The sequence below is a fragment of the Protopterus annectens genome, chromosome 14.part0 (assembly GCF_019279795.1).
Source record: "Protopterus annectens isolate FY-2018-M chromosome 14.part0, PAN1.0, whole genome shotgun sequence".
Taxonomy (NCBI): Eukaryota; Metazoa; Chordata; order Ceratodontiformes; family Protopteridae; genus Protopterus; species Protopterus annectens.
The window spans coordinates 63,469,158-63,491,162 of NC_056748.1; the positions used below are offsets into that span (position 1 = coordinate 63,469,158).

General features: G+C 38.7%; 1 protein-coding gene across 1 annotated transcript in view; it reads left to right on the top strand.

Moving 5' to 3' along the window:
• LOC122788869 (interferon regulatory factor 2-like) overlaps window positions 1–22,005 on the top strand; it is a 590,221-nt gene that overhangs the window by 333,694 nt on the left and 234,522 nt on the right. Inside the window, exon 4 of the mRNA XM_044055774.1 lies at window positions 5,307–5,486. Coding sequence (XP_043911709.1) covers window positions 5,307–5,486 — 180 coding nt within the window. The remainder of the gene's footprint in view (window positions 1–5,306; window positions 5,487–22,005) is intronic.

The following is a 22,005-nucleotide window of genomic DNA, read 5'->3' on the forward strand; positions in this document are numbered from 1 at the left end:
GGGTATGGGGTAAAATGAGTCTAAAGTCCCTAGCCGCCACCACTTGTGAATTGATGCCTTTCTGGATTTTGTATTTGAATTTCAAGCTTCATATTCTTCATAAAATAAATGGTAAAACAAAACCTTTTATTCTAGCAATTTTCTAAGTTTATAAGGCCAGCATTTGAAATGTTTTGGGGCTGTATTCCCCCATTATTGGCTTTGTTCTGTTTTTTTTTTTTTTTTGCAAAGAGGTTGAGAGCTATAGTGAGAAGTGTGAACTGAATTCACTAAATGATAGCCATTTAAGTTTGTCTTCCTGCCTTTCAGCAAACTGCTGATTTGGCTTAGTGGTATGTTGTTCTGACTGTAGTGCACAGGTACCTGCGTTCAAGACTTAGCAGTGAAATGCATGGTGGTAACAACATTTTATTCAAGCAATGTTTTAAAATATGTCCCTGTTTTTTTGGCTTTTGCCCCTGCCAATTGAAAATAAGTGCAAGAATATGGCTTACACTGCTGTAATTATATATATATATATATATATATATATATATATATATATATATATATATATATTTATATATAAAATGTGTGTGTGTAGCAGTAGACTGTTATCATGGAAATGTTCTGAATAGGGCAGTTTTGTCATTATTGGTGCATGCATTTTGTTTTATTGCCTACTGGAAAAATGTTTAAACAAATTTAAAATGCAATTGTGCGTGGAAGGAAGCTTTTATGATGGAATTGTTCTGAATAGGGCAGTTTTGTCATTATTGGTTCATGCATTTTGTTTCATTGCCTGCTGGAAAAAGGTTTAAACGATAAATTTAAAATGTGCTCTAACTTAAGTCTAACAAGTGTGCTGTATTATACAAGGAATATAATAAAATCGGGAAGGTGTATCAAAGAACGCATGTATGTTTCTTGTTTTGTGTGCAAGGGGCTTCTGATTTGAAAACAGCCCAAAGGTAATCTGTGGGTTTCAGCTGTTTCAATGAATGTGAGTTTCAAGGGCAGAGAAGTTTTAATTAAGTTTTAATGCCAAGTCTATTTTCATTGTGACAATATTGCTTTGTTTAGCAGCCAGATATCTATTACTGTTTGTGCATTGTGCTATAAAATGTAAAAAATAAAATCCATATAATTATTGTAGAATTAAAGCAGTATGCACACATTATTGTTTATGGTAAATGGTGTGAAATAGCCTGGTAATGGGACACTGGAATGGCACAGGGGGTCCCTGGTGCTATAGTTTGGTTCTGTTCTTCAGTCTGCATTTGAAAGTTGGTATCCCACGATTCCATTGGAGTGGGTGGTGTTGTGTAATTATGTATACAAATTTTACGTTAATCAGCGTACAGATTTGTACCTATTTTTCATGGGCCTTGTCCAGATTTTTGATATTTCCAGGTTGAGAGGTATGCTATAATGCCTGAGTGGGGTATTATATCAAAAATGTTGGACAGGTCAAGGTAAGATGTATGCACAGTCTTACCTTCATTAAATGCTTCGGTCACCCTCTGAAAAAAGTCCATCAGATTTAATAAGCATTATCTTCCTTTAGCAAAGCCAAACTGTGATGGGTACAGCATTTGCAGGTTACCTATGTCCTCATTTATCATGTCCATGATGATTCTTTTCATGGCCTTACATATGAGGATATGAGGCTGGTAAGACTTATGGGCCTATAGTTACCTGGTCAGTGGTTGGACCTTCTTTGTTCAGGGGAATGACTGTAGCCATCTTCCATTCCTTGGGCACAAAACCTAACTGAATACTCCAGTTGAAAAGTGATTCAAATGGACCAGAGAGGTCATGATTCATGCTATTTATTAAACATATCAAGATGTTATTGGAGCCCATCAATGCAGTGTTTTTGGTATTGGAAAGTCATTAATGACCTGTTCAAAAACCTTGACAAGGTTGAGGTAATGGTTGGGGTGATTGTGTTATGTGGTATTTCCTTTGGATGATCGGGGCAGGTGGGGAGAGAAATTTGAGCCGAACCTGTCAGCTAAAAGGTTGCAATGGCCTCTGGTTCAGTGTGGGTGATGACATTTACAATACGTTCTGTGCATTACAATAAGTTCTGCGCATTGCTGTGTATTTACTCTGAGGTTGCAGAAATAGCTGTAAAAAGCTTTCTGGTTGTCTTTCGCCTAAGAAGCTTTTTTTTCTTCAAATTTAGCCTTTGAAGTATTAATTAATTCTCTTAGCTGCCTGCTTAGATTGGTCACAGTGCTTTTAGTTTATATAGCTTTGTTCCTCCTATGCTTGGCCAGATTTTTTTTTTTTTGTAGTATAACCGATTCCACAGGGTGGCTTGTCTTTTGAGTTTGTCTTACTCTTAATACGAGTGAGCAGAGCTCACTATATACAGCTATCAATATGGCTGTACAGAGATTTTGTAAATAGCTAGATGTATTCTATGGTGTTTACTGGGTTTGGGGGTACTTGGAATTTAGCCAAGGTTTTGCTTAGTAGAGGGAGGTTAGCACTGGAATACTTCTTAAATGTTTTTGGTTTTGCTGAATTCCTGGATTTAATTTTTATTTCAAGTAATACTGACTTATAGTTAGATCTGACAAGCGAAGATAATACATTGGGTGAGGAACATTGTCTGTACACCTTCTAGGAGAATGGACCAACTGTTCCAGGATGTTGATATTAACAACATTTCAGAATCTCTGGGCTTGTGCATTGGATTTCCAGTCTATAGAGGGGTAGTTGAGATCCCCCATGAATATTGTATTGGTTTGAATGGTGAGGAACTCTAATACATTGAGATAGGTAGTATGGGTTTCCTGGGAGATGGAGGGGGACCTATATATTGCAAGGATATGGTATGGTACCCTGTTTATGCTGAGTTGTACATGTATGAGTTCCAGTGGGTCATACACTTTAACTAGTGTGGATGTGAGGTTGGTTTAAATGTAGACTGAGACTCCTCCACCTTTAGTTCCCTGTTGTGCAGCAGCTGGTCTAAAGGTGTGAAAGGCATTATAACCTTGCTTTGTTGGGGTACTCTCCATGACTTTAAACCATGTCTCCATTACTGCACAGATGTCTACACACTCCAGGGAGAGGAAGGCTTGCAGGGAGTGGAGTTTCTTGTTAAGACATCCAGCATTGAACAATGCCACCTTCAGATATTCCTTCATAGGTTCAGTTAGATCACTAGGCTTATCAGTTTGTCATTGCCTAAAAAGGCACTATGGGGGTGGAAAAGGTGTTTGCCAATATCTGAAAACCTGGATGGGATAAGTGCAGACCATCCCTGGCAAAGCAGAGTAGTCTGGCAACCATGTCCGCCCAGGCCATCAAATATTGTACCCCCTGGACTGACACCAGAAGCTAAGTGAATTGTTAAAATCAATCGTTTTCTGTTGGTAACCTGGCATGATCCTTGGAGAAGGTAGTTTGCTGCTCACTGCTAGCCTCATACTTGTCTGAGACACATAATAAGTGAGCTTGATCAGGCCTCAAGTCCTACATCTGTGAAGCTGTCTAGCTTTTGTCATCTATTTCTCAATCTTTCAGATAAGAGGCCTAACAAATCTGCTGATCCAGCCTTTTTGCTTGCATTTAATTTTTCTGAAATTTTCTCCATTTATGTTACTCTACTGATACACGTTTTATATAAATTGTCATGCCTGACAGAAGTTTGAATATCCACAACGTACCACAGATGAAGGTGCCTCCAAAGACTGACACATTTAATCAAGCAATCCAGTCTGTTTATTCGGGGGCCTGTAATCAAAAGAAATAAAAAAATGTTTAAGATCATGGATGTGACTATCTGTGTAAAGTATTTTAGTTAATAAAAAGTTTGCAGATTTGCATCCCAACTACATTCAATAGGCTTCAAGGCACTGCTGTTTTGTCAGTAGTGAAATGTTTTTTATTGATTGTAAAATCTTGATTGTTATAACAAGCTGGTTGGTTACGGAAAATGAGTATGAAACTTTTAATATGCTCAGAACGTATGGTGTATGGGGAATATTCTCACATTAGTTAGCCAAATCATAAGGTAGTAATTCTCAATTACTATAGCATAAAAGAGAGTAGCCTAGAGGGTTCAATTCAGGAAGTTAGTTACTCTGCAAGGAAGGTCTAGAAGTGTGGGCTGAGAGTGGGCTAGTCAGGTTCACCCATGGAGTATAACCTGTGGATTATACTCTGTGAAAGTGCTGCTTGTTAAAGTCAAAAATAGGGCCTAAGAGAGACCTGCAGCCTGGAACTTTTTTCTTGGTCATCAGCCAGCCTGGAAGATCTGGGTGGACTGCACACTGTTCTGAAGGTACTGTTTAATTATTTGAAATTGTAGAGTGAATTCAAGGTTTTAGTTTGCAGAATTTGAGTAAACATTAAGGGGCTCGTGTTTGCCATCCATTAGTAGTAAATCCACTAAGACGTGAAAGCAGTTTAAGGCCAGACAATTATGGTTCTGAATAGACTGGCAGCATAAAGCAGACTAACACAATCTAACATAGCCCGATATGATCTAAACTGACATGGCTGAACTGCAAGCTGTAAGTACATACACATTAACCTCCTGGTAATATTCTGGAAATGTTTTTTCCAGTTATAATTCACATCCTTAACTGACAGCAAAATTGCACAGTCATTACTTAGAGATTGCTGGTACTTGTCACATTTAAGCATGTTCTCACATTGCACTGGTTCTCATGAATTCATCCGTGCAATGCACAAGCAACACTGTATTCATTATAAAAATATGTGAAACAACAAGGCCACACTATCTCTTAGAATAGCAACGTTCACTATATTATTTTGTTTCATAACAAAGCAGCACTCGACGTTTTATTCAAAGTAGTAACATATACTTGTTGTAGCCATACCTTTCAGAAAATGTTTCTGGTTTGAAAGACAGAAGTCTGTGTTTTCACTTGTAATGTCTGAAATAATTCTAACAGAGAAAATCCATTCTGACATTTATATATTTTGATATTTCAATTAATACTCAGCAAACTTGTGTTTTATATATGTCCTGTCTCCAGTGTTGTCTTGGTATATACTGTGTCTGTTTATTCAAATTCTGTATACACACACACACACGCACACACACACACGCGCGCGCACACACACACACACACACACACACACACACACACACACACACACACACACACACACACACACACACACACACGCACACACACACACACACACACACACACACACACACACACACACACACACACACACGCACACACGCACACACGCACATATTCCCACACACAAAAAGTGTATTCTCTGCTAACTAATTAACACTGTGTTTTTACATTTGTCTTTGAATTTAGGAAAATTTAAGCCAGGAGTCGATAAACCAGACCCCAAAACATGGAAGGCCAACTTCAGATGTGCATTAAACTCCTTACCAGACATCAAGGAACAACCAAAACTGAGTATCCGGAGGGGGACTAATGCATTTAGAGTTTATAAAATGTTGTACATGGAAAGAAAACCAAAGAAGAGAAGAGGTCTGTGGTATTCTTGGCCTGCTTATCACTTGATTGGTTGGTTAACTTCTTCATTTTTATGACTGCAGATGTCCTGCATGTTAAGCTGCCAAGCTGAGCTCATGCGTACTTGAAATCCATTGTTCATCTGTATGACACATACACATAACTGATCTTAGAGAAAACTTTCCACACTGCTTTGTCAATCTGCTTAAAATATTATGTAGGAAGGTCAACAACAGTTTTAAGCAATACATACATAGAGCAGATTTCTGGTTGAAGTCAATCTTCATGTTATTAAAATACCTACAAAATGTATTATTCTCAACACTTTCTTCATGAGCAGAGTCATGCAAAAAAAAAAAAAAACAGAGGTCATGCCCAAGAGCTTGAATGAGGAGGGCTATCTTGTATAATCTAGTAGAAGAAACAGCTAGAATGTACTGAGCAGATGCAAACTACACTGCAAGGGACAGTGAAATCGGGGGTGTAGGAAGTAACACTTCAGTCTTGTACTCTCATGTCATAGGGTTCTACATGTGAAGATAAGAGGGACAGCAGCTCCATCTCATGTAATAGGGGTCTACATGTGAAGATAAGAGGGACAGCAGCTCCATCTCATGTCATAGGGCTCTACATGTAAAGATAAGAGCGACAGCAGCTCCATCTCATGTCATAGGACTGTGCATGTGAAGATAAGAGAGACAGCAGCTCCATCTTATGTCACAGGGTTCTACATGTGAAGATAAGAGAGACAGCAGTTCCATCTCATGTCACAGGGCTCTACATGTGAAGATAAGAGGGACAGCAGCTCCATCTCATGTCATAGGGCTCTACATGTTAAGATAAGAGGGACAGCAGCTCCATCTCATGTCACAGGGCTCTATGTGTGAAGATAAGAGGGACAGCAGCTCCATCTCATGTCATAGAGCTCTACATGTGAAGATAAGAGGGACAGCAGCTCCATCTCATGTCACAGGGCTCTACATGTGAGGATAAGAGGGACAGCAGCTCCATCTCATGGCATAGGGCTCTACATGTGAAGATAAGAGGGACAGCAGCTCCATCTCATGTCATAGGGCTCTAAATGTGAAGATAAGAGGGACAGCAGCTCCATCTCATGTCATCGGGCTCTACATGTGAAGATAAGAGGGACAGCAGCTCCATCTCATGTCATCGGGCTCTACATGTGAAGATAAGAGGGACATCAGCTCCATCTCATGTCATGGGGCTCTACATGTGAAGATAAGAGGGAAAGCAGCTCCATCTCATGTCATAGGGCTCTACATGTGAAGATAAGAGGGGACAGCAGCTCCATCTCATGTCACAGGGCTCTACATGTGAAGATAAGAAGGACAGCAGCTCCATCTCATGTCATGGGGCTCTACATGTGAAGATAAGAGGGACAGCAGCTCCATCTCATGTCATAGAGCTCTACATGTGAAGATAAGAGGGACAGCAGCTCAATCTCATGGCATAGGGCTCTACATGTGAAGATAAGAGGGACAGCAGCTCCATCTCATGGCATAGGGCTCTACATGTGAAGATAAGAGGGACAGCAGCTCCATCTCATGGCATAGGGCTCTACGTGTTAAGATAAGAGGGACAGCAGCTCCATCTCATGTCACAGGGCTCTACATGTGAAGATAAGAGGGACAGCAGCTCAATCTCATGTCATAGGGCTCTACATGTGAAGATAAGAGGGACAGCAGCTCCATCTCATGTCATGGGGCTCTACATGTGAAGATAAGAGGGACAGCAGCTCCATCTCATGTCATGGGGCTCTACATGTGAAGATAAGATGGACAGCAGCTCCATCTCATGTCATGGGGCTCTACATGTGAAGATAAGAGGGACAGCAGCTCCATCTGAAGAGGTATAAAAATAGCATGAGTTCTACTGTTGTTCTACATACAGGGAAGCCATGCCAGTTTTGGTGTGTGTCCAGAGATCATTTTTTTCTGAGGCTTTTTCCTTGTGGGAAACAGAAGTGGAGCACAAGAAGTACATTAGTCTCACTGAGAAGTCATGTAAAAGGATGGGGTTGTAGAAGATAGGTTAAAGGGTGACAGGTCTGGGAATAATGGTGTAATAGAAATTAAATAAAATGTGATGACCACATTGTTTAAATGGCAACCATTTGAACTGCCAAGAGTCAAAATGGAATGAGGAGACTGAATAACAACTCTAAGTCTGAGATTTCAGCTTCAGGGACTAGTCCCTTTTCTCGAGGTATGTCGATCTTTGAGTTGGTATGTATATGTCTGGAGGGACTTTGGGGGGGTTTGCCTCTGGGGGATGTAGGGGCTTGCCTCTCTGCAAAAAAAAAAAAAAAAAAAAGTTTAAAGGAGAAAAGCAATATTTGATATTCACTCCTCCTGTATTGCTGATGTTTGTTTTTTTTTGTCATTTTAAAACTCATGTTTGTGAGTCCCAACATTCAAATAGGGAGTTGTTTAAAAATTTATGGTAGTAATACATAGAGCAGATTTAAAGTTAAGGGCACGGGGTGATGGTACATGAGATAATAGAGACCAATCTGATATTAGTATGTTGCGTCTTAAAGCAAATGCTAAAGATAATCAGGAAATGAAGAGATTTTCAATGGCAGAGGGATAGCTAGTGAGGGGCAAAGGGGGGTAGCCATCCCAGGCACAAGGTACTAGGGGGCACAATCAGCAAATGCTGACAGAGTAATAGCGCAGTAGAGGCATTTATTTCCATAGCAGTATTTCTGAATACCAATACAGAAATGAAGTAACTACTTTTGCAGGCAGGAAAGAAGTGCTTAGTATAACTTGAAGCAAGCAATGCAAAGGCACCTCCGAGGATAAGATATAATGTAAACTAATATTTAAGATGTACAGAAAAGCATATTTTTTGATTTAATATCAACCTTTTTATATATAAATGTATTTTTGTTTCAGCATAACTGTAAACATTACAGTTTTGACAAGGTTTTGCACCTAGTACCATAGTTTTATAATTCTTAGTTTTTTCTTTGACTGTAATTTATTTTTTTAAATATTTTTATTTTAATAAATACATTTTAAAATTAAAATAAATACAGAAATAGAAACGTATAACAAAATAAACCATAACTAAACTATTTACAAATGTGTCCACCAAGTAACTGACCCTCTAAGTATTCTTTAAGATCAACTAAAGAAAATGAGAAAAATAATTGTTTATTTTTACTAACATAGTGTCCCTGTCTTTGACTGTAATTTATTGATTACTAGTGAAATTCAGAGGATGAGTGTCACAGGCTGCTGAAGGCAGGTTAGTGCAGTAGATTGAGGCTATGAGTTGCAAACAAGCTTCAATTTGCGGACCTGGGTTTGTTTCTCTTAATTTTTATTTACTTACTGGATGACATTCAGCTAGTCACTTACATGACTATTGTGGGAAGAAACTAAAAATATGTATTTTCTATCTTGTCATGAACTTCCGTACAATTTAAGCTTGCCTTCAGATCAATAAGGAGTTATTTCAATTTCAGTTTTATTCTAATCCTTAATGAGGATGGGCATGCTAATATGACCCTGATGTCCATAATGCACTGTGAGGGCAAACTGATTTTATTAATTCACTCAAGTCTCTCTGGTATCAGATGACATGTCCAGTCATTTTGAATGGAAGTAGTGACAAATACTGAAAAAGTTTAAGAATCATAAGGAAATTGTAAGTGAATGGTTTGCAATAGCTTTTACATATATTTTCCCTAAATATCTATTACACATTCTGTAGGAAAACCTTGCTGAAATGTGGACAAATACCTGAGATGACATAACCTTTTTTTAGAAAGTGGAATTTTGTGAGCTCCAGGTCCTGAATCAGGAACTTTTCTCAACTGCCCTCCCTTATTCAGATTCCCATTATATCATATTTCCTGTCTTTTCAGGTTCAGCAATTTTTTTAAGTGTCAATAATAACAGATATGAGCCAAATGAGTCTGCCTGGCATGTCAGAAATGTATTCTAGCATTTATCTTCTTATACCTGTGAGCTGTGTAGTAGTTTCACAATAGATAATGTTAAAATATATATTTATGTATCCTAATGTGGATATCCTACAGAAGGGCCTCACTGAGACAGATGCCTGGTGTCAGAGTCATGGCCTCAAGCTCAATGCCAAAAAGTGCAGTGTCATCCCCTTTGGTAAAAACTCTGTACCCATGAACTACCACATAGGCAGCAATCTACTTAACACCAAATGCGTGATAAGAGACCTTGGGACCCAGGTGGACAGTAGTCTCTCCTTCGATAGTCACATCACCACAGTAGTCAGGAAGTCCTTCTACGTGGCACACCTCATCATAAAAGGGTTCTCATCCAGGAAAAAAGAGGTAATTGTTCCCCTCTACTCGACACTCATTAGACCCATTATAGAGTACAATGCCCCTTTTGGAATGTACCTCACAAGACATCTGCAGCAGCTGGAAAGGCCACAGAAGTACCTCACAAAGAGGATTACTGGCCTCAAACAAATGCCCTAAACTGATCGCCTCAAAAATCTCTAGCTTTACTCCATAGCATATAGCCTACTCTGAGGTGATCTCTGCCTAACATATAAAGCTATGTCAAACCCAGAGCTGTTGGACATGCTACACCTAAAGAAATCCCAATCCCTCCGAGCTACATGCTCTAGGGACCTAAACCTTGTCACCATAATAAATAGGACACGCTGGAGGGATAGATTTCTGTCCCAGAGACTTCCCATACTCTGGAACAGGTTACCCATCTATGTCAAGCAAAGTTCTTCATTAGCAATCTTCAAGAAAAATCTTGATGAGAGGATGGGAAATAGGAAATACACCCCAGGGATCACTTCTGTGTCTCTGCTCGATAGTGGCACAGGAAAATAACTTTCTTGGGTGGCGTAAGCCAGGGAACCTTGTTGGCTAGGCTTACGTAGTCCCTTGGGCCAATAGCCTAGTACCTACCTATGAACCTATGAACCTATGAACCAGAACATACACAGATCTAAGTATGCTTGCAACTGTGCCCAGAAAAATTTACAATCCCGAAATGCATGACAGTATAAACAAATGAACAAACAAACAAACTGACAATCAAATAAATCTTTATTTCTGCCACGCAGAGCACAATAAAGTCTGAATCTAAAATTTGTTGATAGATATAAAACTGGAACATGTGTTAATAATTCAGAGGATGCCATTAATTTATAAATCTATATTTACAATTTATATAAATTGAGTTTTATGGTATGTATAGTAGAACTGACTGTGTTACACGTGCATTATGAGTCTATTAATAATCATAACTCAGAAGCCATATATAAATATATATATATATATATATATATATATATATATATATATATATATATACACACACACACAAACACACACACACACATATATATATATATTTTATATATATATATATATATATATATATATATATATAGGTTCATAGGTGTGTACTAGGCTAATGTCCCTGGAGCCTTTACAAGCGTAGCCAGTTGGATTACCCTGGCATCATGCCACCTGATCTTAGTTCCCAGTGCCTCTGTTGAGTAGAGCCACTGGAGTGATATATATATATATATATATATATATATATATATATATATATATATATATATATATATATATATATATACACACATAGATATATAGATAGATATACACATGGATGAATGTTAAGTGCAGATGAAAACATTCAGATGTTGGAATGATAGCAGATAAATTTAATTTCCAGTGAACTAATTAAAAATTAATATATCGTAATCCAAATTTAAGAGCTGCTCCTGTAAGAAGAGCATTGTACTGTTACTTCCCATACAAAATGTGGTCAGATCACTAATGGAGTATATTTCTGTGCTTTGTTTATTCCGCTCACATGGCATGCACAAAAGTTAGGATCTGTGCAAAATATTTCTAACAAACATTTTTTATTAAAGAACAGCAGCTGAGACAAATAATCACATCATACAGTGAGAAAAAAATCTACTGAAAAGTATGATGAAGACACAAACTAGTATAATACAGGTTATAATGTAAATCGTACTGTTCCAACAATTAACAACACTTTTCCAATCACTGGTTATAAATATATCATCAATGTTAAGGCCGCTATGAAAACAGGGAAATAAGCTAACTATATCTAACAACAACAACAACACAAACCTGCAATTAGATCCCTCAGTTAATACCAATGCTAACATCAAAAACAGTAGTAAGAAAAGTGAAAATTAACCATGAGCACTTGGTAAAGTAGCTTTCTTGCTGTGTTCTACTCTGTGAATGCCTTCTTAAATTTAGCAGAGAGCTTGTAGACATATAAATATTTTGATATAGCTGAAGAAAATTCTGATATAGTTACATGTTTTAGAATTAAGCTATAATCCAACACTGTGTGTGGTTTATCTGGGATTTACCCATGGTTGGTATGGTTTGATCACAAGGCTGAAACCTAAGTGACTAAACAAAGGCAAATTTTGGCAAATCCTGATATACCCAAAAACATGAGTGGATTATTCCTATTATACAATTACCAGAAAAATAAGAGCCCTGAATAATTAAATCTGGAATAAATAAGTATCCAAATAAATTAAAATAAAGTAAATATTCCAGAACCACAGAGAAAGTGAAATAACAAAACACTGTTTATTCCCAAGTACAACACCTAAGCGACTTTCACAGTCAATCCTGCTTCAAGCTTGTAAAATGGGTGAACCTAAAAACAATAATCTATATTTACACACTCAAACAATTATTCAATTAACGGTCATTAACTTTTAAAAAAACAACATAAAATGCATATATATATATATATATATATATATATATATATATATATATATATATATATATATACTCAATACGTCTATGTAAATTCCTTAACTAAGGTGTCAAAGTAAATAATATTTAATTCAAACCTGGTGGATAAAATGACCTAATCTCAAAATCCATTTATGTTCACATTTTTCTGTTAAATTAATAATACCACCTCCCCTAACATTCTCAAAAATATTTTCCAAAATTAAAAACTTAAAAGTGTGGGTGCTATTGGTACTACATATGTGTTTATATAATGAATTGGTCACTATTGCTCTTCTAATTTCTGAAATATGACTATTAATCCTATCTTTTAATTTCTGGTTAGTTTTCCCTATATAAAATGAGGGGCACTTCATACAGCTAGCCATGTATACTAGGTGTTTGGTATTACAGTCCCCCTTTGCCTGGACGTAAAATGTTATATTATATAAAGAATGTGGAAACATGTTTTCAGTATATATATTGGCAGAATTTGCATCTATTGTACTTACAAGTGCCACCTTTTGTCAGTTTCTATAACTCTGTTCCTTTATTTTTATCTGTTCTTTATAACATAACTTTTTTTTAATGTTATGCTCCTCTTATAACTAAACAATGGGTATTCTGAAATAACTCTTTTTAATTGTGATGTTTGCATTAAAATAAGCCAATACTTCCTAATTATATGTACAATATTTAGTGTTCTGATCGTATGTTAGAACAAACCAACATCCTGCCTGTCTATTCTGTCTTTCTCTATTGTCAGTTACCCTGACATTGTCTGAAAGAAACAGGTGGATACAATGTTTTCCTATGTCTCATGATATTATTCTTAGTGCTTTATACCCTATCAGTATGATAACCCCTACCAATAAATTCTTGTGCCATTTAATTCAACTGAGTCACTAATTCCACTTCATTAGTATTTAACCTACTTATTCTAGACATCTGTTTTTTACTATATTGTCAAAAATAAAATTGGGGTGCATGCTGTCTCTCATAAGATAAGTGCATTTCATAACCTCCGTCTTATATAGGGTTACCTGTAAATGTCCTTTTGTGTCCTTCTTTAATGTAATATCCAATAAATCAATATTTATATATTGTACATTCCAATTAAATCTTAAGAAAGTGGTTGTAGTATGAAGATAATCTATAAATTCATATAAATCACATAACGGACCATCCCATACAAAAGAAAAGGTCATCTATGAAACTTTTATAAAAGACCACATAGTTATAATACTTATTGTTAGTTTCTGATAATGTTTGTTGTTTGTCTTTTGGCTTTTCCTGGTTAGGGGTTGCCACAGCAGAACTCCGGTCTGCTAATGATTGGCATTTGGTTTTTATGTTGTTGAGTTGCCAGCCCAACTTTCAACAAAGGCACGCCCATTCAATGCATGTCTTTTGAATGCCCACTTGACTGCGGGGAGGACATGCAGACTCCACACAGAAGGCGCTCCCAACCCAAGAATCAAACGGAGAACCTCTTGCTGTGAGGCAACAACACTACCGCTGCACCACTGCGGAACATTAGTTTCTGATAATATGGTCTGTAATTCCCAATAATTCATAATAAGGTTCACATAAGAATTCACAACAGGCATGCCTATGACATCTCCTGTGGCTTGTTTACAATAACTGTCCTGAAAAATGAAAACATTATTTTCCAGAACTATTCTGAGTAACTAAATTAATAAATTAGCATCAACACTAATTACATCAGTTTGATTACTAATGTATTATTCCTCCATTTGTATACCTATATCAGTTGGTATACACGTAAAAAGTGAATCTATATCAAGCATCACTAAATAACTGGTTAAAACATTACATTCTTGGTCCATTCATACAGTTGTTCTAAAAAATGGGAACTGTCCTTAACAATGATAGTAGAAATACTCAACACCTTTTGTAATTCAAATTCCAGAAATGTTGATATAGGTTCTGTAACCCACCCACTTGAAACAATAGAACGAAGGGGTGGGTTAAATGGATTTTTATGTATCTTGGGGATTCCTTATATAAGAGGAGTTTTACAATGCCTTTCACTCTTGATCCTAAACGGTGAACAGATTTCCACGTGTAGCCGGTGGTGGAGCTAGCTCTAAAAAGAGCTGTTTTAGCCCTGTGGTCAGCTGGAGCTCTATATAGAGCTGTTACAGATTTCTATGAGCTCTGAGAAGAGCTGGTTTGTGTTTAGAATGCCCTTTCGAGCAGATGCGGTAGTTCTAAAAAAAACTGTTTTGTTTGGTTCACTGAAGCTGTGTCTGTGCCTCCAGCTGGTCTTACCGAAGCTGATACAGATTTCTGTGAGCTCTGAGAAGGGCCGATTTGTGTTTTGAATGCCCGTTCGGGTGTTGGTGCTCTAATAAGAACTTTTTCGTTTTATTCTTTAATGTGTCTCCGGTTGCTCTTACCAGAGCTTATACAGATCTCTGTGAGCTCTGAGAAGATCTGTTTGGTGTACTGTGAGCTCTGAGAAGAGCTGTTTGGTGTAAGGTGCAGATCCACGTGAGCTCTAAGAAGAGCTGTTTTGTGTATGTTCCGCAGTAGTGTCGATCTCCATTGTCCTGCTTCTTGAACAAATCTTCATTTTTTTTGCTATGTGTGAGTCCTAAAAAGGACTATTTGTGTGCTCCCCAAGCACTGGTCAGAATGACCTGAGAGCTGTTGCTGTGCTGCTTTTATGCTACTGTGGAGGGGGCGTGGCTGAGAGATGTCCAATGAGAAGTGACTAGTTGGGGGTGTGGCCCTAATAGGCCTACAAGGTGAAGACGGACCTGGTTGGAAGCATCTCATTCCTCTTATTTAGTTCCTTTTTATTAACCAGCTACTTGTTCATATGTGCTATTCCTAACCTCTAGCAATGCGTTGGAGCCTTTTGCTTTGTCACGATTATACCTATGTTTGAAAAAAACTGTACTAAAACTTAAATTTAACCAAAAAATAAAAAATAATAAAAATTAAAATTAAATTTAAAATTAAAATGAAAATTAAACTGTAAAACAGAGAAATTGGGCAATATTCTGGGGTTACTGACTATAGTTCTAAATTTAGACTTGCTATTGCCATTTGTAAAACCCTGGAAGCATGCTTGGTTCTGAGAAAGATTCTGAGATGCCTGGTGCTTTTGGGGCAGATAGGAAGGTAGCCTGTCTGCTGCTCCTTCATCAGGGAGAGCGTACATTAGGTAGTAAAAAGTTAAATGTAGTTTGACATCGAAATTTTACCTTTTAAATTAAAAATAATTAAAAGTTGAGCTAACAATTGTAACTTTTGTGAGGGCTGATACATTAACTTACTGCAATTTTAGTTCTGCTTATAAACAATTATTGTTCAAAAAATGAATACATTATGCCTTATACCTGTGAGAAAACAGTGAGTGAAATAGATAGCATATCTTACTAGGAGCCGATTAGTTGTAGTTAGCATGGTTAAATGCCCTGAGGTTCAGGACTGAGGTGATGGCCTCCATGTAGTTGAGACCCGGAGGGTGCCTTGCTTCAAGTTGTATCTGCCAGATAAGTTCTTTTTTCTCTAATCTTGAATTGAAGTCCCCATTGAAAGGGATCTTCTCCAGCTGTTTGAGTATCAGGAACTTAAATCTTTCATGTCCTGTTTTTTTTGTTGCGTGTGTTGCTAGTTTATTTGTCAGTATCCTGTGCCTGATGTTGTATAGGTGTTTGGCAATCCTGGTTTTGAGGGCATTGATGGTCTTGCCCACGTAGAAGGCTTGAAATTTGCAGTAGTTTGCTCTGTAGACAACACCTTCTGTGCTGCAGCCTCCGAATGCTCTTGTGGTTATTTTCTTTTGTTGTTGGGGCAGTAGAAGCAGTCCATGCCTGCCATGTATTTACAGTAGAAGCAGGGGGATAAGTCGCTACATGGATTGGTGCCGTATCTGTTGACTTGTCTTGGTGGGGGTCTCTCGAGGTGGTCTTTTAGGTTGGGTCATCTTTTCATTATGAACCCTGGTGCTTCAGGGAAGATGTGTCCAAAAGATCTGTTTGAAGTGATGATGGTCCAGTTTTCACGGATGATCTTTTGTATGTCCTTATAGTCCGTGGAGAAATGTAAAATAAAAGTTGAGCCTATATTTGTTTTCATACCTGTTTTTAGCCCCTAGGCTCTGTTAAGTATGAATGTTTTTTCCTTTCTGTTGTTCGTGATGGGGTCCAGAATCTGGTGCAGAGTCCTGTCCATGTAGCCTATGGCCAGGAAATTATTTCCAGGTCTTTAATGTTGTGAAGAAAGTCGTTAAGGTCTTTGGTGATTCTGGAGATTCTGAGTCCCTGTGATTTTATCACATTTCTTTTGAGCTTGTACGGGTGCATGCTGCTGCTGTGGAGTAAAAAGTTTACTCTTGTAGGTTTCCTGTACAAGTTGTGGTTGAAGTCGTTGCTGCTGGTGTTCTTGGAAAGGAGCAGGTCCAGGAATTCGACTTGTATTGGGCTGGTTTTGGTGGTGAACCTGAGGAAGCTGGTGCTGCTGTCGATGTGGTCTAGGAAGTCCTGTAGTTTCTGGGAGGGGTCCCATTCCATACTAAAAAGATGTCGTCAAAGAAACAGAAGTAGCACCCCATGTCCTTGTAGAACTCCGAGTTGTATATGTGGTCTTCTTCCCATTTTCTTAAAGCCGTGTTAGCTAGGCTTGGGGCCATGGCTGCTCCCATTGCAATTCCTGTGGTTTGTCGGTAGGTTTGACCATTGAAGTGGAAGTAGTTGTTGTTGAGAATAAGTGAGAGGATTTTTCCAAATTTGTCTGTTTCTCCAATAACTGTTGCATTGTCTTTGCTGTAGGCCTCTACCATCGCCCTGATGCAGTAATCATGTTGAAGCACTGTGTAAAGGGCCTCCAAGTCGATGGTGACTAAAATGGCTTCTTCTGTGAGGCGAATGTCCTTGATTCTGTTGAGAAGGTCCGTTGAGTCCTGAATATATGAGGGATTCTTTTCTGCCAGTGGTTTGAGTGTGAAATCCATATATATTGCTAGAGGTTCTGTAATTGCTCCTCCACTGGCAATCACTGGTCTGTATGGCGGGTCGTCGAGGTTTTTGTGGGGTTTTGGGATCCCAAAGAACTGAGGTAATTTGGGGTGTGTGACGGTTAGGAAATCAAGTAGGTCGTCGCTGAGGAGCCCCTCTGCCCAAAGTTCCTTCAGTGTGTTCTTGACCTCGAGGTAGGCTGTTGTGATGTGGTCAGTGTCTCTCTTTTCATAAAATATGGGGCTGTTCAGCATCGTCGTGATCTTATGGTTGTAGGTACAGATGTCTGTGATTAGGATGCTTCCTCCCTTGTCCGCTTTCATTACTCTCCTGCTACTGTCCTGGCTTAGTTGCTTTAGCGCTTCCATTTCCTCTTTGGAGACATTATAGATCTGCTTTTTGGAGGGTTTTTTTAGAAGTTTCTTTAGGTCCTTTTCGCATTTGATCTGGAAAGCACTGATAACTTGGTTCTGTGGTGGGCAAAAGTTGCTTGGTCTTTTCCAGTTGACCTCCCTTAGGGAATGGGTATCTAGTCTGTTGTTGTTTTTTTCCTTTCTGAAAAAAGAAAAGTTTGAGTTGTAGTTTCCTTGTCCATAGCCTGAGGTCTATGATGGTCTGGGCGAAGTTGGCTCACTTGGTGGGGATGAAGGTGAGACCTTTCTGTAGTACCCTCAGTTTGTTGTTGGTAGGTGGTTTTTGGGAGTGGTTCCAGACCACTGGTGGTTCAATTTTACCAGTCTCTTTTGTGGAAGGTTGTCTGGAGGTTGCCAGAGGTTGGATAGGTCCCTGATCCCTCTCCATGATCTGTCCCTCTTCTCTTGGAAGGGGGTTGGGGAGGTTAACCTGGGTGGTTGGTAATGGTCCTTGCTGTGTGAACCCTGTGGGATGGTAAAGGGATTAGTCGGTGTGGCTGCTGTGTTGGTGGGTGATGTCGTCTGCACTCGAACAGCTGGAGAAGATCTCTTTCAACGGGGACTTCAATTCAAGATTAGAGAAAAAAGAACTTATCTGGCAGATACAACTTGAAGCAAGGCACTCCCTGGGTCTCAACTACATGGAGACCATCACCTCAGTCCTGAACCTCAGGGCACTTAACCATGATAACTACAACTAATTGGCTCCTAGTAAGATATGCTATCTATTTCGCTCACTGTTTTCTCACAGGTATAAGGCATAATGTATTCATTTTTTGAACAATAATTGTTATAAGCAAAACTAAAATTTAAGTAAGTTAATGTATCAGCCCTCACAAAAGTTACAATTGTTAGCTCAACTTTTAATTATTTTTAATTTAAAAGGTAAAATTTCAATGTCAAACTACATTTAACTTTTTACTACCTAATGTACGCTCTCCCTGATGAAGGAACGGCAGACAGGCTTCCTTCCAATCTGCCCCGAAAGCACCGGGCATCTCAGAATCTTTCTCAGAACCAAGCTTGCTTCCAATGTTTTACAGATGGTAATGGCAAGTCTAAATTTAGAACTATAGTCAGTAACCCCAGAATACTGTGGTGGTGGTGCTGCGGTAGCGTTGTCGCCTCACAGTTAGACATTGCCCGATCGATTCTCAGTTAGAGCGTCTTCTGTGTGGCGATATGTATAAATGGGCGTTCCTTCGTTGCAGGTTGTGCATTAGGCCCAGCAAGCCAGCACGTAAAAATCTACTGCCAATCATTAGCGGACCGGAGTTCCGCTGTGGCAACCCCTAACCGGGAAAAGCCGAAAGACACAAACAAAGTCAGTAACCCCAGAATATTGCCCAATTTCTTTGTTTTACAGTTTAATTTTAATTTTAAATTTAAATTTAATTTTAAATTTAATTTTAATTTTTATTAATTTTTATTTTTTGGTTAAATTTAAGTTTTAGTACAGTTTTTTTCAAACATAGGAATAATCGTGACAAAGCAAAAGGCTCCAACGCACTGCTAGAGGTTAGGAATGGCACATATGAACAAGAAGCTGGATAATAACAAAAAGGAACTAAATAAGAGGAATGAGATGCTTCCAACCAGGTCCGTCTTCACCTTGTAGGCCTACTAGGGCCACACCCCCAACTAGTCACTTCTCATTGGACATCTCTCAACCACACCCCCTCCCACAATAGCATAAAAGCAGCACAGCAACAGCTCTCAGATCATTCTGACCAGCGCTTGGGGAGTGCACAAATAGTCCTTTTTAGGACTCACACATAGGAAAAGAACCGAAGATCTGTTCAAGAAGAAGGACAACGGAGATCAACACCACCACGGAACACCGAAGGACACAACAGCAGCTCTTCCCAGAGCCCATTGTGTCCATACACAAAACAGCTCTTCTCAGAGCTCACGTGGATCTGCACCTTACACCAAACAACTCTTGCCAAAGCTCACAGTACACCAAACAGCTCTTCTCAGAGCTCACAGAGATCTGTATAAGCTCTGGTAAGAGCAATCAGAGACACATTGAAGAATAAAACGAAAAAGTTCTTATTAGGGCTACCACCAACACCCGAACGGGCATTCAAAACAAAAATCGGTCCTTCTCAGAGCTCACAGAAATCTGTATCAGTTCCGGTAAAACCAGCCGGTGGCACAGACACAGCTTCGGTGAACCAAACAAAACAGTTCTTTTTAGAACTACCGCATCTGCCTGAAAGGGCATTCTAAACACAAAACAGCTCTTCCCAGAGCTCATAGAGATCTGTAACAGCTCTATATGGAGCTCCAGCTGCCCACAGGGCTAAAACAGCTTTTTTTAGAGCTAGCTCCACCACCGACTACACATGGAAATCTGTTCACCGTTTAGGATCAAGAGTAAAAGGCATTGTAAAATTGGTTATTCCTTCCCTCCAGGCAGGCATCACTCAGGATCGAAAACCCAAGAGGTCCACACCTATTTTTGTGGTTTTCTATATAAGAGGAGTAACAGGTCCTTCAACAAAAAAGCACTTATAAAGTTCTTTAGTAATGTGTCCCTCCTGATACATCCTCAATGCATAAAGTAACATTAGCACCTATTGCATTCACCTGACTGAAATCAGTGCATACATATTTAGAAGCATTCAACATTTTTAGCATGCTCTCTACATAAAAAGCTATATTTAATATATATATATATATATATATATATATATATATATATATATATATATATATAGAGAGAGAGAGAGAGAGAGAGATTATTGTGTTTTAGGCTCACCTGTTTTACAAGCCGGAGGAAGCAGTATTATAAAGAACTTGCTTACCTTTCTTTACTAATGTCTTTGTATAAAGGCACTTGGATCTTCTTCCCCACTGTTTTCCCTATACTGATGCGCTGCACATGTATATGGGACTTACACTGCTATGCTTATAAATCAGTGCAGTGCAGGAGAAGCAATTGAGAAAACAATCTCTTTTGTAAAAGCTAAATAAATATAAGAGTTTTTACAAGGAATGCCGCAGAAATATAAGGAAGATCAGGTAGTTACCTGTTTAGTTTTGCAGAACATACCTGATTTTTCTTATATTTTGTTCTGTCCACAGCATATGCCAATAGAAAGTCTGAATGCTCAATGGTGCTTCAGCAGCTGGACTTTTTCTGTTGGAATATGCTCAATTTATAATGGGCATGCTGCTTTGTCTGTCCAATCAGAGTGCTTGTTTTTGAGTAGTAATGAGCTATTATTGAATAATAGTTCATTACAATATTATGTAGGATTCAACTAATCCAGTAAGCATGATTAATAAAATCTGTTTATAATTATTGTTTGTTTTAGTCCAACAACTGAAAAATCACTTGATGACAAGACAAGTTCTTTTCAAACCTTGTCATTTATATATACCCAGAGTCCTTTAAAATGTATGCAACACCAAAAAGTATATAGAATATTAGTGTCACTATTTGCACATGTCGAATATAATGGTGAAGAATTAGGGTGACAAGAGCCTATTTAGCAGCAGTTAGATAAGCATCAGTAAATATCATACACTGAACATAAAATACATTTTTGCAATTAATATAAATGAAGAAGGCTTGCAATAACTCAACCGATGATTTTTTTTCCATTCAAATTAAGGGAGTTTTTTATCCTGTTAAGAGAAATAAAAACATGATTATTGTAGCTGAGTTTTATAGGTTCATAGGTGTGTACTAGGCTAATGACCCTGGGGCCTTTACAAGCCTAGCCATAGGATTACTCTGGCATAGTGCAACCCGACCTTAGTTCCCAGTGCCTCTGTCGAGTAGAGCCACCGGAGTTATCCCCGGGGTGAGTTTTCTGTTTCCCATCTAGTCGTCAAGATTTCTCTTGAAGAAGGTCAGCGAGGTGCTCTGCTTGACATGTATGGGAAGTCTATTCCATAGCATGGGCAGTCTCTGGGCTATGAACCTGTCCCTCCAGCAAATTTTGTTAATTGTGGTAATGAGGTTGAGGTCTCTGGAGCATGTCGTGGGGCGGGATTGGGATTTCTTTAGATGTAGTATTTCTAACAGAGCTGGGTCAGACATGGCATTGAGCAGCATGACCCTCAGATTGCATTTGTTTGTAGCTATTCTTCTTCTTTCAGCTTTTCCCAGTTAGGGGTCACCACAGTGGATCACCTGTCCGCTCATGAGTGGCAGTGGAGTTTTACGGTGTTGAGTTGCCAGCCCGGCACCCAACCTTCCACAGAAGGCACACACATGCACGCACTCCTGCCAAGGGCAAATTTAGAGTGTCCAATCCACCTACTACAGCATGTCTTTGGGATGTGGGAGGAAACCAGAGCACCCGGAGGAAACCCACACGAAAACAGGGAGGACA